General features: G+C 36.3%; 1 protein-coding gene across 1 annotated transcript in view; it reads right to left on the minus strand.

Annotated features, from left to right (window-relative positions):
* The window catches only part of KIF6 (kinesin family member 6), a 138,051-nt gene that overhangs the window by 7,797 nt on the left and 108,599 nt on the right, over positions 1-21,655 (minus strand). Inside the window, exons 17-19 of the mRNA XM_052686505.1 lie at positions 10,104-10,188; positions 9,095-9,230; positions 7,308-7,402 (exon numbers count right to left, since the gene is read on the minus strand). Of these exons, the coding sequence (XP_052542465.1) occupies positions 7,308-7,402; positions 9,095-9,230; positions 10,104-10,188 (316 nt within the window). The remainder of the gene's footprint in view (positions 1-7,307; positions 7,403-9,094; positions 9,231-10,103; positions 10,189-21,655) is intronic.

Consider the following 21,655-nt stretch of genomic DNA (forward strand, 5'->3'; position numbering starts at 1 on the left):
CCAACTCCGCAATGCTTCATTGCGGGAGGATGATACGATATTTCTGACAGAGAACTTGAAAAAAGAAAGAAATTTATCACTAAAATGTCAGTGTATTATGCTGTTCCAGGTTCATTTTTTTGCAAAAGATATTGCTCCCTTAAGGTAATAATGCTCCATACTTTATTATGGATATGTACTACAAGAACAATAAAGAATGTGTGATGATACTACCTACTACATGGTTTAACAATATCTGGGAGCTCTAGATTGAAGTTCTGCTTTAGCATTTCCCCTCCTAAATGCCACTGATTTGGCAGTTATTAAAAATGAAATGATGTAGCAGCTTAAATTCCATTTTCTAAAATAACTCTGTGTCTGTGCCCCGAGATACCAGGCTATCCAAGTCATATAACTGTGTTTTAATAAATCACATCAACTGATAAAGTACATCAACTGAATCATAATAGGCATTCATGATTGTATTCTTAACCTGCAACAAATGTAAGGTACTGTGACATAGTGGGATTGTTTGTCATTGCTGTAAGATTTTTTGCTTTTTACTTGCCACAATCAGAATGTGTACATTTATGAATTCTGTGAGTCAGCTGATAGAAATAATTTTTATGTGCAGTAGTTGATATTTTAAATCATGCTTCTCACTGTATTTCAATGAAAACTACTCTCCAAAATTGTTTAACTCTGCTTTTAAAAAGGTACACAAATTCAGACCACTTAAGGTGTGATTTTAAGGAATTGACTTCTCATTTTCAAGTGGTCTCCTGGATCTCGGGCAATACACCAAAATTGGCTTTAAAGTGATCTGAGAGAACTGAGAACCTTGAGAAGGTGATATTTAAAACAAACCAACTTAGATTGAGTGAGGTGAAACCCCAAACCAGAAAATTATGACTGTATTCAGTAATAAAACAGGACCTTAAACTGCTACTCTGTCTGCAAAACATTACAGCCAGACATGCTTGTTTGCAAGTGAGAGGAGCTTTGTAATGACTCGAGGTGTTACTTCCATGAAAGTGACTAACAATTAGAGTACTAATCTAACAAATGAGTCTTTCATCTTAGTAGAAACACTAAGTCTTACTTACATACCTCAGAAATCATTAGAATTCCTCAATTAGAGGGATGGTCATTATGGAAGTAACCTGCATCCTTTGTGTTGAAGCTATGGTTATTTTTCCATAGTATTGGAAGATATGTTGCATCAAAAAGGGATGAATGAATGTAATTTTCTTGTGCAGTTAGTATTTTCAGATTTACGGTGTCCATATCTCTCTTAGTCTGTTTCCAGAATCCAGGACCCTTCTGTTTAACTTGAGTTTTAGGTGCTTTTCCAGTGATGAGAAAAGGGGAAATTTTGCTAATACTGCTTCACATTTAATGGAAAGCTATTATGTAATGGTGGGGAATGGGGGCAATGATCCCCCACTCTGTGTGTTAAGCCTGAAGGTCTTGGTATCTCAGGAGAATTAAGTGTTGATGCCCTTGCTGGAAAACTACTTTTCTAGCTTTTTCTTAGAATCATAGAATCACAGAATCAAGGTTGGAAGGACCCCTATGATCATCCAATCCAAACGTCCACCTATCACCAGTATTTCCCACTAAATCATATCCCTCAGTACAACATCCAAACATTTCTTGAACACCTCTGGGGATGGTGACTCCACCACCTCTGTGGACAGTCCATTTCAGTGTCTGACCACATTTCTCTTGGAGAAATGTTTCCAGAAGTCTGACCTGAATCTCCCCTGGTGCAACTTGAGGCCATTCCCTTTAGTCCTGTCACCAGTTACATTGGAGAAGAGGCCAACCCCCACTTTACCACAACCTCCCTTCAGGTAGTTGTAGGGAGAAATAAGGTCACCCCTGAACTTCCTCTTCCCCAGGTTTAATAATCCCAGTTCCCTCATCTGCTCACCATAAGACTTGTGCTCCAGATCCTTCATAGCTTCACTGCCTTTCTCTGAACACAATCCAGGGTCTCAATGTCTTTCTTGTAGTGAAGGGGCCAAAACTGAACACAGTGCTTGAAGTGAGAAAATACTTTTCACTAGCAAAGAGGTGAAACTAAGGATGCTAAGAAAATCTTTAAAGAGTGATGACTCAACTTTTAGAAGCATTCTTCCTGAGTCCAGGTGCTTGACAAAGCGAGACAAAAAGATAGGTGACATGATTTAGTGTGATAATAGTCATTCTTCGAGCAAGAGGTTCATCTAGATATCTCTAGAGGTGCCATCTAATCAATATTTTTGTAATATGTTAGTTGGCACTCTTGGCTTACAGTTTTGGATTTAGACAGATGTATGACTTACAGAAGTCCAGTCTCTCTATTCAGCAACTAAGATCTAAGACCATTCATGTTCTTTAGATAACATGTAATTTCAGTTTTCGTTCTGAATCTATCCAATTATTTTTCTCGAGTTGAATCGAAGAAGGCAAATTCAATTTCCTGACAGTTTCTGTAAAATTCTTGCTTTTTTTCTGGCAATTACAAATAGCCTTAGATTTATCATTTCATTCTTGAACTTAGTAGCAAGAGTTTTTACCCAGTGGGTGACTTGCTTTTTCTTTTTGAGCCATCTGTTGTGGAGCATATGTCTGGGTCAGGCATGGGGCAGCAGCTTGAGAGATGTACACACTGTTGTTGCATTGTCTCCCTTGCTGTGAAAACCCAAGAGCTGATCAGCTCCATCTAGCCTGTAAAGTGGAGAATCTGGAAAGATGATGAGTGTTGTTGTATGAATGTTTGATTTGTAAGTGTGGCACTGAAAAAGAAGTGGAGAATGTATGTAACATCCAAAGGCATGCAACCTCAACATTGTTAAAAACAAATTTGCTTCAGTTCTCCAGGCATCTGAACCTTAAAAGTAGAAGGAACAGATGTTCCATTTAAAGGCAGACAAAATACATTCAGAAAGATTCAAGCTGCTTAAAATCTGAATATTTTTGTGTTTAGTTGCAAAATAAATTTGGCTTCACTTGCAAATTCCTAGATAAATTGTTCAAGTCAAATTGTTACGAACATTTGTAAAGCTTTGAAATATCATTAATCAGACATGTTATTCTCAGATTATATTTTATCATCATGTAACACTGCAGAAAATTGGCAGAAATGAAAAACAAGACAGAGAACATTGCAAAAAATGTAAATGTTTCTCTTGTTTCACATAGCCCTAGTACAGGAAATAAATTTTGTAATCCAAGGCAATCAATACTAAAACAACTGATGCTAAAAGTCTTCATAGAATCTGAAGAGTTGTCTGAAAAACTAAAGTGATTTAAAAGAAGCTGAGGACGTAGAGTCTGATATTGAACATGCTGTGTGGTTTGCTGGAACAGGACAAATGAAATCTATTAAGAGGGAGTGACTAAGGTTAGGAAAGAAACAAACTGCAAGGGAATGGATTCCTTCTGACAGAAGGAAAAAATCCAAAATTTTTAGATTTCAGTAAGCATCCAACATTTGTTTTATTCACTGAAGATATAAGAACAATTCAACATTAATGAAATTAAACTTTCAGTGAGAAAAGTTGGTTGGATGGGGCCCTGGGCAGCCTGGTCTAGTATTAAATGTGGAGTTTGGTGGTCCTGCCTGAGGCAGAGGGGTTGGAGATTCATGATGCTTGAGGTCCCTTCCAACCAGGGCCATTCTGTGATTCTGTGATTCTCTGATTCTGTGACTCTGTGAAGTAACTTGAACAGGCAAGAATCTGATAAACATCCTAAATGAAAGCCAACATGTGAGAAGAATGACACTTTTTTTCAGACTCGACAGGCGCCCAGTAGGAGGCATAAACATATATATATTTGCAATTCAATCCACAGCTTTGCTGTAGAGAGTAGGGCACTTCTTTTCAAGTTTGAGGGATTATATTAGGCATACATTTTGAAAAACACAATTTCTTGATGATTATCTTACATTCCTCATTCTTAGTACTGTGCCTCTGGGATTGCTGATTAGATCATACAGTGGAATGTAGAGGTGGACCATTCTTTATCCATTTTGCACAGTTGTTTTTTGTTTTAAGTAATATGTTCAGAACAGATGAGATTTAATATTTCTAAAATCTTCACGTGAAAGATAATGAAAACATAATTATATCTGCGAAACCCTTTATATCTATTCAACAGGTCAGTGAAAATGAGTCTGTTAGCCTTTGCAATATGCAAACCACTGATTTCAGCTACTTAAGTATATTTCAGTAAAAAGATTAACTTGTTCAATAAATTACCTTTCTTATGCACTGATAATCCTTATGTCACACCTCAGCTCTCTGAACTCAGTCAAGTTTTGCTTCGTACTCTGGTTGCAGTAGTATCAAGTCAATTCCTTTCACAGCTTACTAATGCAGAAATGCTCACTATTTAACTCCTTTATGACGTAGACTCATTTGACATTTAACAAACTTTTTTTTTCCATTCAAAAAAGTTGTTTGGCCATGCAATTAGTGCCTTTTATACATGTTTATCCTTCCTAAACCTCACAAGGATTCCTAGTTTCCTTTCACTGTTATTTTAGCTATAAATTCATTTAATATAAAATTTAATTTGAGGCTATCACATTCTCTTCCCAAAGTTTAATCATCTTTAGTAATATAACTAAGGTGTGTCAAACAGTAATAATTCACATGAATTATTCACTAGAAGGTGATCAAAACATTTTGTTCGAACAGACATATAAATCTCAAGAAAGATTATGGAGTGTGTTTGTATCCTTGAGGCACTGACACAGACAATTTACAAGTATTGTTTTTAATCCTGAAGTCTGAATTTATATTAATTCATGCTAAGGATTTTTTCTGAATAGTTTTACTGCATAGTTATTCTTTCAACAGAAGTCCTAGATTTTTGACATGAAGCTCCTTAAGTTTTAGACCTTTAATCTATTGAATATACCTGTGAACAAAATTCCTTCCTGAAAATATGTTTTATTTATACTACATTATGTTGCATATAATTTGAGAGCTTCTGCTTTTGTTCTGCTAGGTGAACACAGCAATATCATTTCAGAGATTCTTGTTTTTTAGCTGAATTAGAAACAAAGAGCCATTTGTTTCTTGGGACCATGCAAAAGAGAGGAGAAATTTTAGACTGGACTCATCCTACACAGTCACGGGAACAGGTATGTAAAGTTCCTACATCAACTGAGGTCAAATAAATTCTTGAGAATAAAGACTTTATTGTTTTATATTCTTTAACGCTGTGAAATTGGAAACTTCTACTTTAAAATGTTATTGCCTCAGGTAGGAGGAAAAGTAAAATTTAATGCATAGTGGGATGTTAAGTCTGCAGCTCTTCCTCACAAAAAGAGAAAGAGTGTTTCCAATTCCATACACATCATGTACCTGCATAAAATATGTTTGAACAGCTAATACAAGATCAGCTCTCTGAAGCTATGTGGAGGAAAGAACAGTTAACTTCAAGCAACCATTGCAAGAATAATGATATGTAGCAAATATGAGAAAACAAAACTGTATACTTCTGATTTGTTCTATAATTTAAGTTTGAAAATATGAATGCCCTGGATCTGTGATACCTATGAAAGGATCAGTCAGTCAGTCTCAGTCAAAATGTCCATTAATTACACAGAGGAACTCCACATTATAAAAACCATACTAGTTTTTCTGAGAGACCACATAGGGCAGCACAAGCCACCAAAATAAACTCAGCAACTTATAGTGATCAAATACTTTCCCATGTTCTATTGCAAATACTAAATATTTCCTGAGACCTGTTCCCTGGTACATGCTGTTAAGGTATTTGAAGGAAAAATTTAAAAGAAAATTATAGAGGAACTAAAATATGCAAATTTGCTTCTGAGAAGGAGCAGGGATGTAGGAAGGGGAAACTACTACTTGTGGAGGGTGGTCTCCCATTGCACTGAAAAACTTCTCAGGCCTTATTGTATGCTATTTTCAGCTCTAGTTTAAAGTGCAGAAGATATCACCATACACTAATGAGAAGAGTTCATACAAGCAACGAGGCAAAGAGGTTGCACAAGTGGTCCTTAGCTTAGTTCAGTACAAGGTTAAAAAGAGTATTTCCAATGAACAGTCATGGACTGTTTGAGCTAAGTTGGCTGGCTTTGTGTTGAGCTAGACTGAAAATGCTTCTGCATTCTGTGCTGCCAGATTTTCTGTGGGACTGGTAACATTGAGCCTAAAGCCAGGAATGAACATCTCAAACTAGGTCTTAAATAATGTCAACTATCTGCAAGGTGAACAGTGCCCAAGTCTTTAGAGTACACTACTACTACTACTACTACCTACTACTACCTACTACTTTAGAGTAGGGATGAGAACTGGAGAAAAGTAGAGACTAGTGTTGGTTTTCGTCAGTCTGAAAATGCCTTCTTAGACACCGTTACAGGGATTATGTGTTTCTTTCCCTCTTTGCACTCATTGTGGAGCATTTACTGTAGATACACAAGAGTTTACTACTGAAAATTAGAATTTTTTTTACTTTTTTAAGCAAATCCATTATTTAATGACATGTAGGATATGTTTTACTGCAAAGCAGAAAACATCATTTAAGCTGACTACTGTTATAAAAACATACACCGAGATACTCATCAGAGAAAAATTAACTGTATAATGAGAAGGGAAGAAAGGGAGGAGGATGGAGAGAGAACATCTCCATTTATTGACAATGAATACAGAAACATTCACATTCTGGTGGTATACATTTTCTTGCACTCTACTTGAAGGCCATGAAATACCTGTTACGTCAAATCTGAATTAGAAATTTTGAAATTAGAAGTGACTGATGGTGAAATAACTCAGATCATTACTTTGTTGTAATGTAGAGGTTGCATCAATGCCATACCATATCACATACAGTATCTCTGTGGAATAATATGCTGCAAGAGTGTAGCATCAGGACATTTTGTCTAGAAAATGTTCAAAATGTTCCTGTAGACATTTTTTCTATAGGAAATCTAGGCTATACGTTCAATCATTTTAAAATCTGTTTTGATTTGCAGCCTCCTGAATTCGTTCCAAAAGAGATATGATATCCTTGTATAGCAAAATTGGGTGATAACAGGCTTGTTTCTCAGAGCTATTGGTCATGGGGTTCCTAGTGATAGGTTTGCAGGGTACAAAGACTAGCAAGCCAAAAGGACAGTAAGATACCTTCAATAGGACCAAACAACAGAATTATAAGAGTTTGTTTTCTATGCAGTCATTTTTCTTGTTACTAGAAATGCAGTTTTTGAGTGTGATATTTACAAAACTTTCTGGTGTACTACAGCTCTAAAAATCTTACATTTTCTTACAACTAATTAAGGAGGAGAAAAATGATCAATTTACCTGTTAGATGATAGATGTTGTGAAGATTTGATGAACTGGGGATAAATCGTCGTGCTATTCGGTGAGCTAACCAACTCTGTCTTTTCTTGCTGGGTCTAGATTGAAAAACAAAACTATGTAGTAGGATGGGATATTTTTAGAGCATTTAATATTGGTCTACAGGTCTCAGCTATAATGAGGTAGGTCAGTGACTCATTCAAAAAACAATCTGAAATTTACAGTATTTTCTTCACTTACACAAACACTTCTGAACAATGAGAAAAGTGTTCAGGATTGAGTCAAAGATACTTAAGCTCATGTTACAGGTTTTTAATATGTAACAGCACGTTTCACTATTTGAATCTCTTAGGGAGCTCAGATGTATAGATAGGTCAAGATCCAAGATATCAACCCCTTTCTATTTTTTTCCCCAGTTCTTTAGTCTTCTATTGGTGAATCATGAGAGACTGAATCCTGGACGTCTCTTTTAAGGGACTGAAAAAAAAATTGTGCTGCAGTGGATTCAAGATTATTGTTTGTAGTGTTTTAAAAGTCTAAATTTTTAGACAGGATGTTAAGTAAAATGTTATCATCTTTGCCTTAGGCTAGGGACTTAAATTTGAAAAAATATTTTACAACAATAACTTGAATTTAAGCTATTTTCATGGTATTTTATGAATACGTAAGCTCCTCATATTAAATATCTGATTTATTTTAGACTGTTTTCTTTAAAATATGTTTTAAATTTATACTCACAGGAATTAAACAAAATACTGTCTAAAATCTTCTGTCTCTTTTATAACAAATTTTCTCCACAGACTAAAGCTTATCTTCTAGTTAATAACAAGTAATATGTACAGACTGCACTTAGCAGTCTTTTCCACTAGGCTGATAGGCATCTCACAGCTGTCCTGTGCTATGAGATGCCATGTCACTGCTTGGAAGCCATAAAAAAAAAAAAAAAAAAAAAAAGTCAAAAAGGGAGCTCATAAGAAAGCTATGTTATTTCAGTTGTTTCCCTTCCAGACCTTTTGTACCGTACTCTGTGTTTGTGAAACCATGTAGCTGTCTCACTGCCTGATGAACTTCACATAATTTGCTTAAAGTCACATCTCTTTCAATCATTTTTACAAAAGTGTTTAAAATAGAACACTTTGTTTTCAGTGAGTTCTTAAACAGACAAGGATGGTAGTGGTTGGACTCAGTTGGAGAGCAAGGGGACACATGCACTATGGTGAGAGTTAGTGAGCCTTTGGGAGCTTAAGAAAGCTGAAAGATTACAGGAGACTTTGAAACATTGCTAAAAAACAAATTACATTTGTTGGGTTTTGTCCATATTACAGCTTTGACTGCCATACACGTCATAAAACTGATGAAATCATAGTTTAGTAAGCAGTGAGAAAGATTATTTTTTTCCAGTTGCCTCTATTCATTTTATGTTCCATCAGAGTCTTTGGAATTTTGGGGACTGTTCTTGGCTTTCCTTCAACTTGTGTGGGAGGAAGTCAAAACAGAAAATAAAGCAGAAAGCAAGGGTTTCGCTTTGTTTGTATTAGCTTCATAGAGCATAATTCACATTAGCTTTGTCTGATTTACATTGGAATGAGCAGTGGTGAATCAGGACTCAAATCCCTTCCTTCTTACTCCTTTCTATCTTGTCAATTAATGAAATTATTTTTATGAAATTTTATACTTATTATTAATATTAACATATTTATTATTAATATTAATATATTTATTAATTTTATGAACTTATTGAAGATTTTAAATTTACGTTAAAATGGAAGAAATACACTGTAATTGTGTACCTGTAGATTTGTTCCCTCTTCAGTCCACCAGGCTTCAAAGTCTTTTTGCAGCTTCATCTTGGCTTTTTCCATGAGAAGCTGCAGGTGTTCAATCTCTACCTTCAGCCCTTTCAAGCGATTGAACATTGTTTTATAACTAATGTGAAAAGAAGAAAGAGTAGTAAAGACCTTACAACATGTCTCTGAATAAAGTTTAATTCTACCTAGAATAGCTACAGATTTAAAATAAAAAGAATATTTAACAATCAAAGATGAAGTGGTGAGGATGGGCAGAGTGGTGGTGAGAAAAGACCTCTCATATTTTATGATAGCTTCACTAGAGATTAGAGTCCTATCCTGGAAAGCTAAATTTTTACTAAAATAATAGTGAAATTAAAGTGCAGCCAACATTGATTTTAACACAGGTTTGATAATGTCAAGGTACGCATTGATTGCCCTTCCAAATGAAAGCTAATATGTAGTCAGAAATTACTGAAGTTTGAAACAGTCAGAAATTACCTCATAGGCTACATATAGTACAAATGTCTACAAAATTACATAGATGTGATATCCTTGCATCTATTTTCTTCTGGCTTCTGGGCCAAAGCTACAATACGGCAAGCAGAAAGATTGACTAACCAGTGCATATTTTACATATTATTTACAACTAGTCAGTCCTACATAGCCTAAAAGTTTTCCATAGGTTGAGGAAGGCATGACATTCATGAATCAACAAAGAAGGTACATGGTACATTTGGATTCGAAGAACTAATTTCTGATGCTAATCCTCAAGGGGGATATTAAGTTTCTATTTATTCTTGACCACTGGCCCTAGCGTAGGTTTTCACCATTTGCTTACTGCGGCATCTTACAGACAAACCAAAACCTTATACACAAATTTTAAAACTATCAGCAAATCACAAGGCTGACATTTTTTAAAATGTCAGAGAAACCCTGATGTTAACTGTGTGTAGAATTGTAATACAATATAGTTTATCCTTTGGAGCATGATTTGAAGCAGAAGTTACACCTTTTTTTCTCTTCATCAATTTGAGTTCGAAGTTTCTCTTCTACTGGATCAAGAGCATCTAGCACTTCGGAAGGATTGGAAACAGCTGTAGAAGGAATGACCAGATATAAGAGATGAACATCTTATTTCTGAAGAAGCAACTTGTAATCAGCGTATGAGCTGTTTTTAAGAGGTTGGTAACGAAATAGAAGTCTATAGCAGTTTTTCTTTTCTGGATTTTTTTTTTTTTTTTTTTTTTTTTTTTTTCTGAATTCTATATTCAGGCTTTAACCAATGTTAGAGAGATTTAATTACTATGGTGATTTGAATTAAGTTGTTTTGAATTTCCTGGAATATTTATTTTAGATATGAATAACAATGATTTTGCCAGCTCATCCCATAAAACACCACCAAATGCTTTCAATGACAGTTTTGGCTACAAATAGAAGATCCAATAGTAGCTGTGCTGGTACCTGGAAACAGTAACAGAAAGAAGATTAAAGTATGAACATAGAGTGTAACTTCTATCAGCAATATGTTTGGACAGATTGTATGCATGCGGAAAAGGTTGTGAAAATACATTTGAGAATTTTTTTCAAGGTAGAGAAGAACTGTGAAAGTACTCCAAGAGAGTTTAGCCCAAGTTAACCTACAAAAGCAGCTCAGGATTTTCGTGTCCTGTGACAGAGTTAGCATGCAATAAATGAAATGCTTCTTCTGAGAATCAGTAGAACAGCTTTTCCATCATGGGTTGAATGAAGTAAGTTCATTTCAACAGAGAAAAGAAATGTATTGTTACCTATTAGTCTTACAACAGTTTCTATTTCTAGAATGTACGAGAACAGTTTAATATTCCCAACAGAATACATTTAACTTTTAGAACTGAAGAAAACGGAAAAGAAACAAAAGATTTGCTGTACAATACATGCAAGTTTACATCCAAATCACTATTTCTGCCAAGAAAATAAATTCTACATCAACCTGTCATTAGGCCTAAGGAGTGCAGCCTTTCTCTGAGGAATGGAATCTGTCTGGAACAAGAGGGCAGCAGTGACCCTTTTCAGGCTGTCAGCACGCCAGCTACATACATTAATCTTTTGTTGTAGCACCCTGTAGCTTAGTACAAATGAAACTGAAAAGCGTTTTATTTCTTTTAGAGCTCTTAGATCAAGCATTTTAATACAGACAGCCAAGATGGACAAAGCCCATGCACACTTCTCATTTCATACATCTAAAGGCTTCATTAGGTGTGCAGATTACAAAAGGACAGGGAGATGACATTTGTGGTGGGGAGAGTATCCTCTTTAAAATAACCTACTTGGAGTGTTAAAATGAGTATGCAAATCAAGAGATAGAAACAACATGACAGAGGAGATGCTAGAGCAGTGGTGTTATATAATACAACAAAACTGAACACAGTCGATAAAGAGAAGGCTTCAATAATCATGCCAGATCCTGCAAGGAAAGCAGCAAGTCTATCAATGATTTCAGGGGATCAGTAGTTTCTAATTTGTCAGATTTCCTCCTCGGGAGGAAGGCATAATGTGACAAAGTGCAGCACTACATAGGATAGGTTGCTTAAGTGTAGACAATTTCTGAAGAGCTCCTAAGGGCTGAACTTTGTTCTTCCCTTCATGAACACAGCATCCAGGCTTGAGAGAAATGTACTCTCATGGAAAAAAAAGGTTTAGGATGTTACTGCATCCCAGGTGAACCATGCTCATGAGGGCATCCTGAATGCACCCCAGTGCAAAGCCAGGGAGGCTGAGCTTAAGCTGTCCTCAGCAGCAGTGAAAGGGACTCTCCTGAGCATGCCTGTCCACAAGGAGCAGCAGCTCTAGTCCCTGAGAATGAAGGGAAATAGAGTAGAGAACAGAAACAACTTAAATGTTAATGCTGTTTCTGATGGGAGAACTTTCCTACATGAAAACATTATCCAGTTCTGCTAGTCATTACAAAGAGATGCAGGATCATAATACTGTAGCTTTCCTTTCCTGATTTATTTGGATATCTAATACTTGGAAAAACATGTTTGTACTAGCTCTCAAATGGCAGCCTCAGGCAGAATTTGCTCACGTACATAAAAACACAAAGAAAAATGTTTTGCTGCTGATTATACACTGTAGAATGGATTGTTTTGTTATAAATTACCTTCAGAAGTAATAATAAAGACTTTTATAAACACAGAGAGTATCTCTATGACGCAAAGCCTCAGCACTCTCAATCCTGAAAGCAGCTATGCATATTCCCTCTAGGAATATGCTGGTGATGAAAACAAGAAACACAGCCGTGGGCAAGGTGAGCTGCACAAAGTTTTGTGTACATACGCAATGGAAAGAGATGCGTACACTGTATGCTGATGCAGAACCCACCAGAAGAAGAAAGCACTGGAGCCTGTGGGCTCCTGCTGCTGACACGTTGTAGTCCTTTCCTCCCACCTGCAATTTCAGCTATAGCTCAAGCTAAGAAGCTAAGGCAGAGGTTATTGGCTCAGTCTGTGCTCTGTATCTGACATTTAACAGTATCACTCTCCAGCAAGCAGGCTCAGATATTTAAAATAACATGAAAGACAACTCTGTGAATAGTCGGTACAATGTACGTTTGATTACAAATTTGAGGTATCTAAGAAGAATTTATTTTTACCACCTATTTTACTTCCACACAAGACTTTCTTTTTCACTGTATGTATCTCTCATCCCCTATAGAAAAAAAGTGCTTTAAAATGTAAAATCATTTTGCTTTGGTTTTGATCAGGTTAAGGGGTGTAGCAGATATGTGACATACATGTGTAAGAAAACATTGCCTATGTATGTGAGGAGCTTCAGCTGGCGTACACCTACATAGATCTACACAGTAGTTTCAGTAGTGTACTCCCAAGAAGTATTAGTTTCTCTACATTAGTCTAACTGCCCGTACAACAAGCAGGAAAATCATATGAATCCTACATTTGGTGTATTTTGCTAACAGAACTGACTCACACAACACAAGAAAGAAGTTTAACAGACCTTGAGTAGTGAAATAGCTAGCAATATTTATATTTATCTTTAGATCAACTGCTTTTGCTTCATCTTCTGATATAACCTATTTGGCAAAATAGGACACAGGGTACAGCTGATATCAGTAGCCTGCTTAGGGATGAAAGTGAGTGGACCTTGTGTGAGAGGACAATTCATTGCATATTTTTTCATGAACAAGATTGCAAGAGGCATTTGAAGTTCCATTGCTTTTAGTTTAATAAGAGGGCCAATTTTGGAGCAAAGGAGGTAGTAAATTTTCCAATACTTTCCATGTGACCAAATCACACAGTACCAAAAATATAGCACTTGTTAACAATCTCACTGTTTCAAAGCATTGTGAAAAACATGGATAAAAACCACTATTTCCAGCATAAGATATCAAGTGTAATCACCACAGTTTACTGAAAGCAGGCAACAACTTGAAGTACTCTGACAGATTCTTGTCCGCAGTCACAAAATTTTGCAAGAAAACTCTCTGTGACCCTAAACTTTATACTCTCAGGGGCACTCATATATTTCCCAACTTGAGTATATCCTGGAAGTCAAACTCCTAGGGATTTATTGTACTTGTGCCTCAAATAACATTGTGCCCTGCCCTCCAGCTGTGCTTTTGCAGAGAAAGATTTTCATTTTTTCACTGAATAGTCTTGTGTTTATCTCCTTAAATTTATAGTCACTTGAAGTAACAAAATTTAGAATCGACTTCAGTATCCAGTTAGTATTTTTACTGCTTTATTTATCAGCTTTGCAGCTTTTTGGCAAACACAGGCTTTAGTGCTTTCAAAGTGCATCATGCTTTGTTATTTTGGCTTTTTAAAAAAGAGCTACCCTTCAGCTGCTATTCAGGATCATCTTGCAAGGAATTTTCATGCTCTTTTTTCTTATTCCTCCTCTAGGCCATGGCAACCTCTTTGCCACCAGTTACTACACTGTGTACCTTATACAAAGCAAAGATGAGGATGCACAGCGAAACCCATCAGAACATACCCTCATGTCTGGAATAGTTTATGATGTTGGTTTTAGAGCACTTTACCCTTAATCCTAGTATAAGAAACCTTTAAGAATTTCAGCCAGGTGGCCCTAAGAATTAGAGAGTGTCCAAAGAAAGGCTGCAAAAATGGTGAAGCGTGTGAAGGGCAAGGTGTGTGAGGAGCAGAGGTCCCTTGATTTGCTCAACGCAAAGCAGAGGAGCTGAGGAGAGGCCTCACAGCAGCATACATCTCCTCACAGGGAATGGAGGAGCAGTGCTGAGCTCTGCACTCTGTGACAGTGACAGGACCTGAGGAAATCACATGGAGCTGTGTCAGGGGAGGGTCACATTGGGGTTAAGAAAAGGTTCTTCACCAGGCATCAGTGGGCATGGAACAGGCTGCCCAGGGAATGAGCTGCTACAATTTGAGAAATATTTGGACAGTGCTCTCAGAGAAAGGTTTTGAATTTTGGGTGGTGCTGTATGGAGCCAGGGGTTGGACTCCGTGATCCTCCTGGGTCCCTTCCAATTCAGGATAATCTATAGTTCTATGATTCTAAGTATACATTGAAGTAAAGTGTCTAATTTTCAGTTTTTTATAAATGTGCATGCATAGAGGGTTGAAGGCATCTGTATTCTGTTGATTATTTTAGTCACTGAGTTTAGCAAAAAATGTCCATCAGTATGCTTCTTCTCTAGGTACTCTAGATGTATTGCTTACTGTCCTACTTGCTTAATATTCGCTCAAAATAACTGAGTTTCAATGCACACATGGAAAGTGAAGATATTTTTTTCCAGTCTCTATGAACTGTTTTGGCTAAATACAGATTCACATTCCAATTCCCTTAACTCTCTTCTTTGCAACTAGTCATCCATATATGTGCTCCTTAAAATACACACAGCACATGAAACAAGAAGCTGTTGCTGTCTCCTCAGCTGCACTCAAGCCATAAAAGTTTCTTACGAAATCATTGTGGCTAGAAGATCTCTATTGGTTTCCAAATATACAAGTGAACTTTACAGTGAATTAAAAAAGAAGTTTCAAGTTTAGTGTGTTTCATACATGGCAGTTGATGTAGTGGAAGAGTAATATACTGTGTCATATTCAGGAAACACCTACGAATTCAGATTCTTGCTTACACTTGCTAAATGCATTTTGCCTTTAGATTGCATAAGATAATTTATTGCATCACTTATCTTGTTCATAATATTAGACACATACCTATCTGCTATTTCCCTACCTCCTAAGAAGTGGTGTGATTTATCATTCATCAGTTTTGAGACTTCATTAACATTCATTTCTACAACATTCAAAAGCTTTCATGGAAAAGAAAAAAAAAAAGTCTCTTTGCTATGTTACGTTTTTCTTGAAAGAAAATATTGGAAAATGCTTCTGAATGTGACTGCCTATCATGAAGCTGAGATATTAGGAATATACCACCGCTAATGTGAACACACTCAACTTAAGTGGGTTGGGGGACTGGAATGTGTTTTCAGGACCTTCTGTCTATGCTGGCCACCTTCATACCCCATTCTAAGTGCCATACTTCTGCTAGTATGTGCCCAACAGCTGCAGGAGCCAAACAGTGAGGCTGTGTTAGGCTATTAACTCAAGAAGGTACAGGAAGAAGTAAAGAGATATTTACACATTTCTCATCATTCAAAAAGATCTTCACTGTGTCCTGTGAAGAAAAGGATATTAAGCTCAATTAAAATGTCCTGGTATTTGCCAGCGCTGAGAAGAGATAATCCCAATAACCTGAAATGATCACAGTTCATCCACAAGATTCTCAACTGGAAAAGTATATTCAGCCTTTGCACATTCATGGGAAATTAACAGCAACTACTTGTTCCAAATAATTATTTTCATTTGATCTTATCCTTTGAAAAGTTTTGGGCAAAGAATTTCTTCTGATCATTACAGCAATATGAATAATGCTGATGCAAATAGCTTTGCATCAGATTTGCAGCTTGCTCTGAAACATCAAATTCCACATTAAATCTTCTATTATTCTTTAACTCATAGGAAGTTTTTATGTTTTTTAAAAGTAGATTTTACCTTTATCTTGAAAAAAATCAAGGGAAATACAGATGTGAAAAGAGCTTCATTTATTGTCTGTAATTGATTAGATTAAATAACTTTTGTTTGTTATACAGGCAAAGAACTCTCATAGCTCAAATTTTATCTATAGAGAACTAGCCTGCTGACCAACATACCCACATGTATGTACATATTTTTGCAAATTTTTGGAATCAGAAGGAAGAAGTTTGTGCCTAAAACTGAAAGTTACTCTTAGATGTTCTACCGTCTTTTTAGATGCAAATTAAAGAAGCTACTGAATTGTACTGGAGCCAAAGCAGATTGCCTGAGTGCAGTAGACTGTGTGCATAAAATTTTCTATTCCTTTATCTTATTGCTTCAAATTATATGTTAGAATTACCAGATCACTCTTTCTGGGAGGTACTTTGGGAGGCTACCTACTCAAAGTAAGGTGAAAACTAAATCAGATCGGTACTCTATCATGTCTTGAAAAACTCTGAGCATGGAAATCTTGCAAATCTCTCTGAGGACTTCTCTTAATTCATAACTATAATCACATCGTATTCTTTCTAATACTTTGATTTTAGTACCAAAATAGAGAGCTAAGAGCTTTATCTACATACTCTGTTTTCATACTATTCACCTGGGGATGTCTCTCAATACAGGGCCTGCTCTGAAAGTAATTCCTCCTATTTCACTGTGTTGGCCTGCAACATCAGAGGTATGCAGCTGAGGCTGAAACTTCCTGCCAATATTCCATTACATTTTATTGCTATGCAACAGATGGCAGTAGAGGGGCAGTCTGACACAGTTCCTTCTGACATGGAAGTTTGAAACAAAGGGGTGCAATTGAACTCCTCCATGAGAAAAAAGTGCACCCATTGACATTCATCAATGCTTGCTGAACATTTATGGAGTCCAAATAGTGGATGTGAGCACAATGAGGTGGTAGGTAGTGCATTTCAGCAGCAGTGCAGTGAGATGCCTCCACTGGCACAGATGTGTATGAGCACAGCATGCAGGCTCTTGTTCATCTCTGGTGTGAGAATGCATAAGTAACGATGGTGAGAAATAGTGTTTGGTAGCTGAGAATTTGCTCTATCAAATTATTTTATTGTGCTTTGTATATGCATGAAAATAAGTTTTCATGAAAGTAAGTAGGAGGAATAACTTTCAGAACAACGTAGGTAATAATGCTATTCACACTGAACTTGTTAGAGTTGTTGAAGAAACATCTGTTGCGAGGAAGTTTACTAAGACTGCAATCTGTCCTAACAACCAGGAATTGCTAAAGCCTGTGTCAATACAACTGAGAACCAAATTTTTGTGCTACAAGTTCAGATTCCTAATAGAAATATAACTTGATCCAAATTTGTGTTTTACGCTTTTTAGAGATCTGATAAGCTGAAGATGAGTGGATCATAAGGGAAGCTTAATAGGAACACATAAATAATCTCAGGCAGTGCAGAATAACATTCTTGAAAGATTTCCTTTGGAGATGTAATGCTCTCTTTCTTGAGAATATGGTGAAAGAGGAAACTCACAGCTGCCTCTAGAGTTCAGCACTGAATCTAGTAAAACCTGCTAGAAAGGGTGCCAGAAATACACAGAAACAAACAAAGCTACAGAATATCTTTTAAAAACCTGAAGAGAAATCCAGAGCAAGAGAGGTCAGGGTAAGCTTGAGGCCAGGTTTAAGAAGCGTCTTCTTACTATAATAATCTCCTAGAGTTTTAAAATTCATTCATGCACTATATAGAGAAAAACCCAAAACACACCTGACAACAGTCCTCAGGTACCACAGCAAGGGAAGTTTTGCCCCTTGTCTCATTGCTGCTTCAAAATCCTGTTTCTTTTTCCTGACTGCAATAATCTTTACAGAAGAATTTGGTACATACAGAAATACAAAAGCTCTGCAAGAGTTCAAATTTTTAGCCTCGGAGAGCACTAATTCTAAGCCTAAAAAATTATGTGAAACTAAGAGAGTAGGTCTGTTACAGTGTGTAACTTCACAGTTATCTGAGGCCAAAGTCTGTGCTGTTCTATGCTGTTTTCCTATGGAACAAATCTGGAATAACTGCAAAGATTTAAGTACACTGCAATGAGAAGAAGCTACAAAGGTCTTCTAATCTTCTTAAATATTCCATGTAACGACTTAATGTTCAAAATTCTTTGCTCATCAGTATTATAAATATTTGCTTGAAAAATGATTTGGTGAACCTTCCTAAAAGCATTTAATATGTTAAAACAATTAAAAAAAGCAACTTCAAGAATGTATTTGTCACTGTCAGGGTAAATATTTTTAAAAAGGCAAAAATAATTTGCCTTTTTAAAATTTCTGCAATAATTTCTGATTTTTCAGCCTGTTTCACTACAAATATATGTTCATACAAGCAATAGTTAAAATTCATCATTTTTAAGAAACATCATTTTGCCATTTTTCTGTCAGAGTTCTTAAGATAAACCTTAATGCAAAGCATTACTGATTACTTTCCTTTAGTATAGAAAGAGAAGCACAAAACCCATGACTAAAAAGAATGGCCTTGGTACCACTAGAGGTCATAGTAGGAATAAAATCCATGCCTTGCATGCATGGGAGCAGCAAACTTTTACCGAAGCACAGCTGTTGCTTGAGATTTCAAGCAGAAATTAATGAAAAACACAACACATTGACATATTTTGCATATAAAAAATCGTGAATTTGTATGAGAAACGTATTCTTAATTCTGAGGCCATTGCAAACTGACTGTGTTGCTTTTTTCCCTCCTAAAAATAGCATATTTTATGGACAGAAAATGCATGAATCCATTTGCACGGCTTTAGGAAGCATCCCTGGATACCTACTGGTAGTGGGGACATGTTTCTTTTTTCTCTCTTATCACAAAGCAAAACCCTTAACATTCTGCAGCTCAGACAAACTGATTATATCTCCAAATGTCTTTTTTTAGCCTATATAGGTTACCATTTTTGAGTGCCAGGAATGATGGCTTTAAAGCAGGCCATCTATTATTCTCCATGGCTTGTGTCAGACTTGTGTGGGAAAACACAGACCGCCACTTTGCTCAGCTCCTGTCATTTTGTGATTAAAACCACTAACGTCTCCTCATTTCATTACATTAGTACAGATCAAGATTCTGCTTCACATGAAGAAAGTTTAATGGCTTTTCAGTTACAAGATGTAAAGCAGTGAAAGAAATTGAACTCATATTATTTAAATAAGGGTTTACTGAAATAAGAGATTAAGTCTGACACAAGCCAGCAGTTTGGAAGTTCTCTGTGCTTTCCATTCACAGAAATCACAGAAGATGAATTCCTGACAATTACTAATTATTAGCCTTGTTGATGTTTTCCGTGGTCTTCAGGCTGCTGTGCTTTTATTGCAGAGAGACATTTTGTACAACTTCTAAATATCCCTTATATACTTAAGAGACAAACCATGGTCACACCAACTTTCTAGTGGCATGGACTAGAGCTCATTTGGGAGAAGTAGGAGCAGCAGTTCCTAGTACCTAGACCCAATAGAGGCCTCCATTTGAGGTGCAGCTGACTTATTCTGATAATCACAGAATCACAGAATGTCAGGGATTGGAAGGGACTTTGAAAGATCACCTACTCCAACCTATAATAATAATAATGCTGTTCTTTCAGTTCTAACAGAAGAAAGGCAAGGAAGCAAAATGAAGCACAGTGCAGAGATGCACATAACACACAGGAGCAACAGCATAAACTAATGCTAATATCCTAAGAACAGGTATGTAGCTTTGAAACTGTAGGAAAAGATTATATAGAAAAGGCTATTGAGGGACCATAGATCAAGAGAAAGCTCCCTACATTTGATTGAAACAAATGTGAGTTGCAAATCTGAATGTAAAAACAACAGATCCCCAAATTCTTGCTCTCAGGCATCTGCAACTCTATAACAAATCAAATACATTTGATTTGATACATCTGAATTGAAACATACCTGTTATTTTTGACACACCCAGTCACCTTATTTTTCATGAGGAATAGCAGAGTTGTTTATTTGTTTGTTTGTTTCAAAGGCAGTTTTGTCTGAAAAGAACTTGGGAATATGTTTTTGAAAATCTGAAGAAATACAAAATCTTACTTCCAGAAGTGAAGTTATAAACTTGATAAGACTTTTTGCTAACTAAAATGTTGATAAAACTGGGCCTTTATGCTGAAATTCTTACAGAAGATGCAGATTCCTTTTGCAGATCCATGTTTGCCATCTTTACTCATGTCAGATTTAATTTTTTCCGGACAGCTGTACACGAAACAATGACATTGCACAGAAAAAAAAGGCATGCGGTGCTAGAGATGCTGCATCAGTTCACCTTCATTTAGCAAGTGTTCCAGATTCCTGAACTTTCTGTGTATAAAGTTTGCAGGATCAGTGTGAAGCTGACAGAACAGCTGTGTGACCTGAAGATTTGCTGAACATTTCTGTTGATATGGGCATATCAATCGGGTGCATGTTATGAAAGTTCCTAACTTGTGCTGACCCAATAGAGGCCTTTACTTGATGTGCAGTTGAAAAGACAAAAACTGTGTTTGGCTCTACCAGGACGACTGCATTCCCAGTACAATATGCCATAGATTTTCCTCGGTCACCAGATGACTCCAGTATAGGATTCATTTTTTCCCCACTGTTGGTGAATAGCGTTACGTTAGCCTGTCTATTTGAAATCACATTTAATTGAAGTAAAACCAGAAGAGTGTTTTACTGAAATGCTAGTTCAAAGCATCTTAAGCTAATGACTTTCTAAAAAATATGCATTTACCTTGTAAAACATTGCAAACCCAGGAGATGTTTTTCTTTCTGACATTTTCTGCTATCTTTTCTACCCAGAAGCATGCTGGTGACCCAGTGTTTTTGCTCAGTCAGTACTTGTGTTCTGTACAAATTATTTAATTTCAAATACTGCCCAAAAATACAGTTAATCATGCAAAAAGAAGTGAAAAGATAGGGGGAAAAATCATACAAGCCCTAAAAGAGGGAATATTCAAAAATAAATGATACTGTGTAGAGAAAAAGTTGAAGGAAAGTAGTAATTGAGAGGAATGGAAAAATGAAATAAAAAGAAAAGATTTAGGAAAAGTGAAAGAGGAGATGGATGAGAAGGTAGAAAAGGAAATAAAGAGCAGAAGAAAGACTGGGAAAGGAGTGAGAAAAAAAGATCATAATTTTCAACTCAGTCATACCATGTCCTGGCCTTTCAGACTGATTGTTACTTTGAAAGATCTTACTGAATAAAATATCTGCATGATAAGTCATTCTAATCATTAACGAAGATTAAAGTGATGCTGAGAGTGAATCCTTATAACCTTACCTAAATTATTCAATGCTTATACATCCTTGCCTCCAACTCCCTATCCATTTTCATCCTTTGTTAACAGCATATGGTGCTTTATAAGAGAGAGCTAAGAAGGATGGGCTAACTAGTGGAGTTGTCATTCAGCAAATGAGAAATTCACATCTCAAACACAGCCATAGAGGAAACAGATCTATACTCTTCAAAATCCAAGTAGAATAGTTTCCTAC

The sequence above is a fragment of the Tympanuchus pallidicinctus genome, unplaced genomic scaffold (assembly GCF_026119805.1).
Source record: "Tympanuchus pallidicinctus isolate F22 unplaced genomic scaffold, pur_lepc_1.0 scaffold1, whole genome shotgun sequence".
NCBI classification, from domain to species: domain Eukaryota; kingdom Metazoa; phylum Chordata; class Aves; order Galliformes; family Phasianidae; genus Tympanuchus; species Tympanuchus pallidicinctus.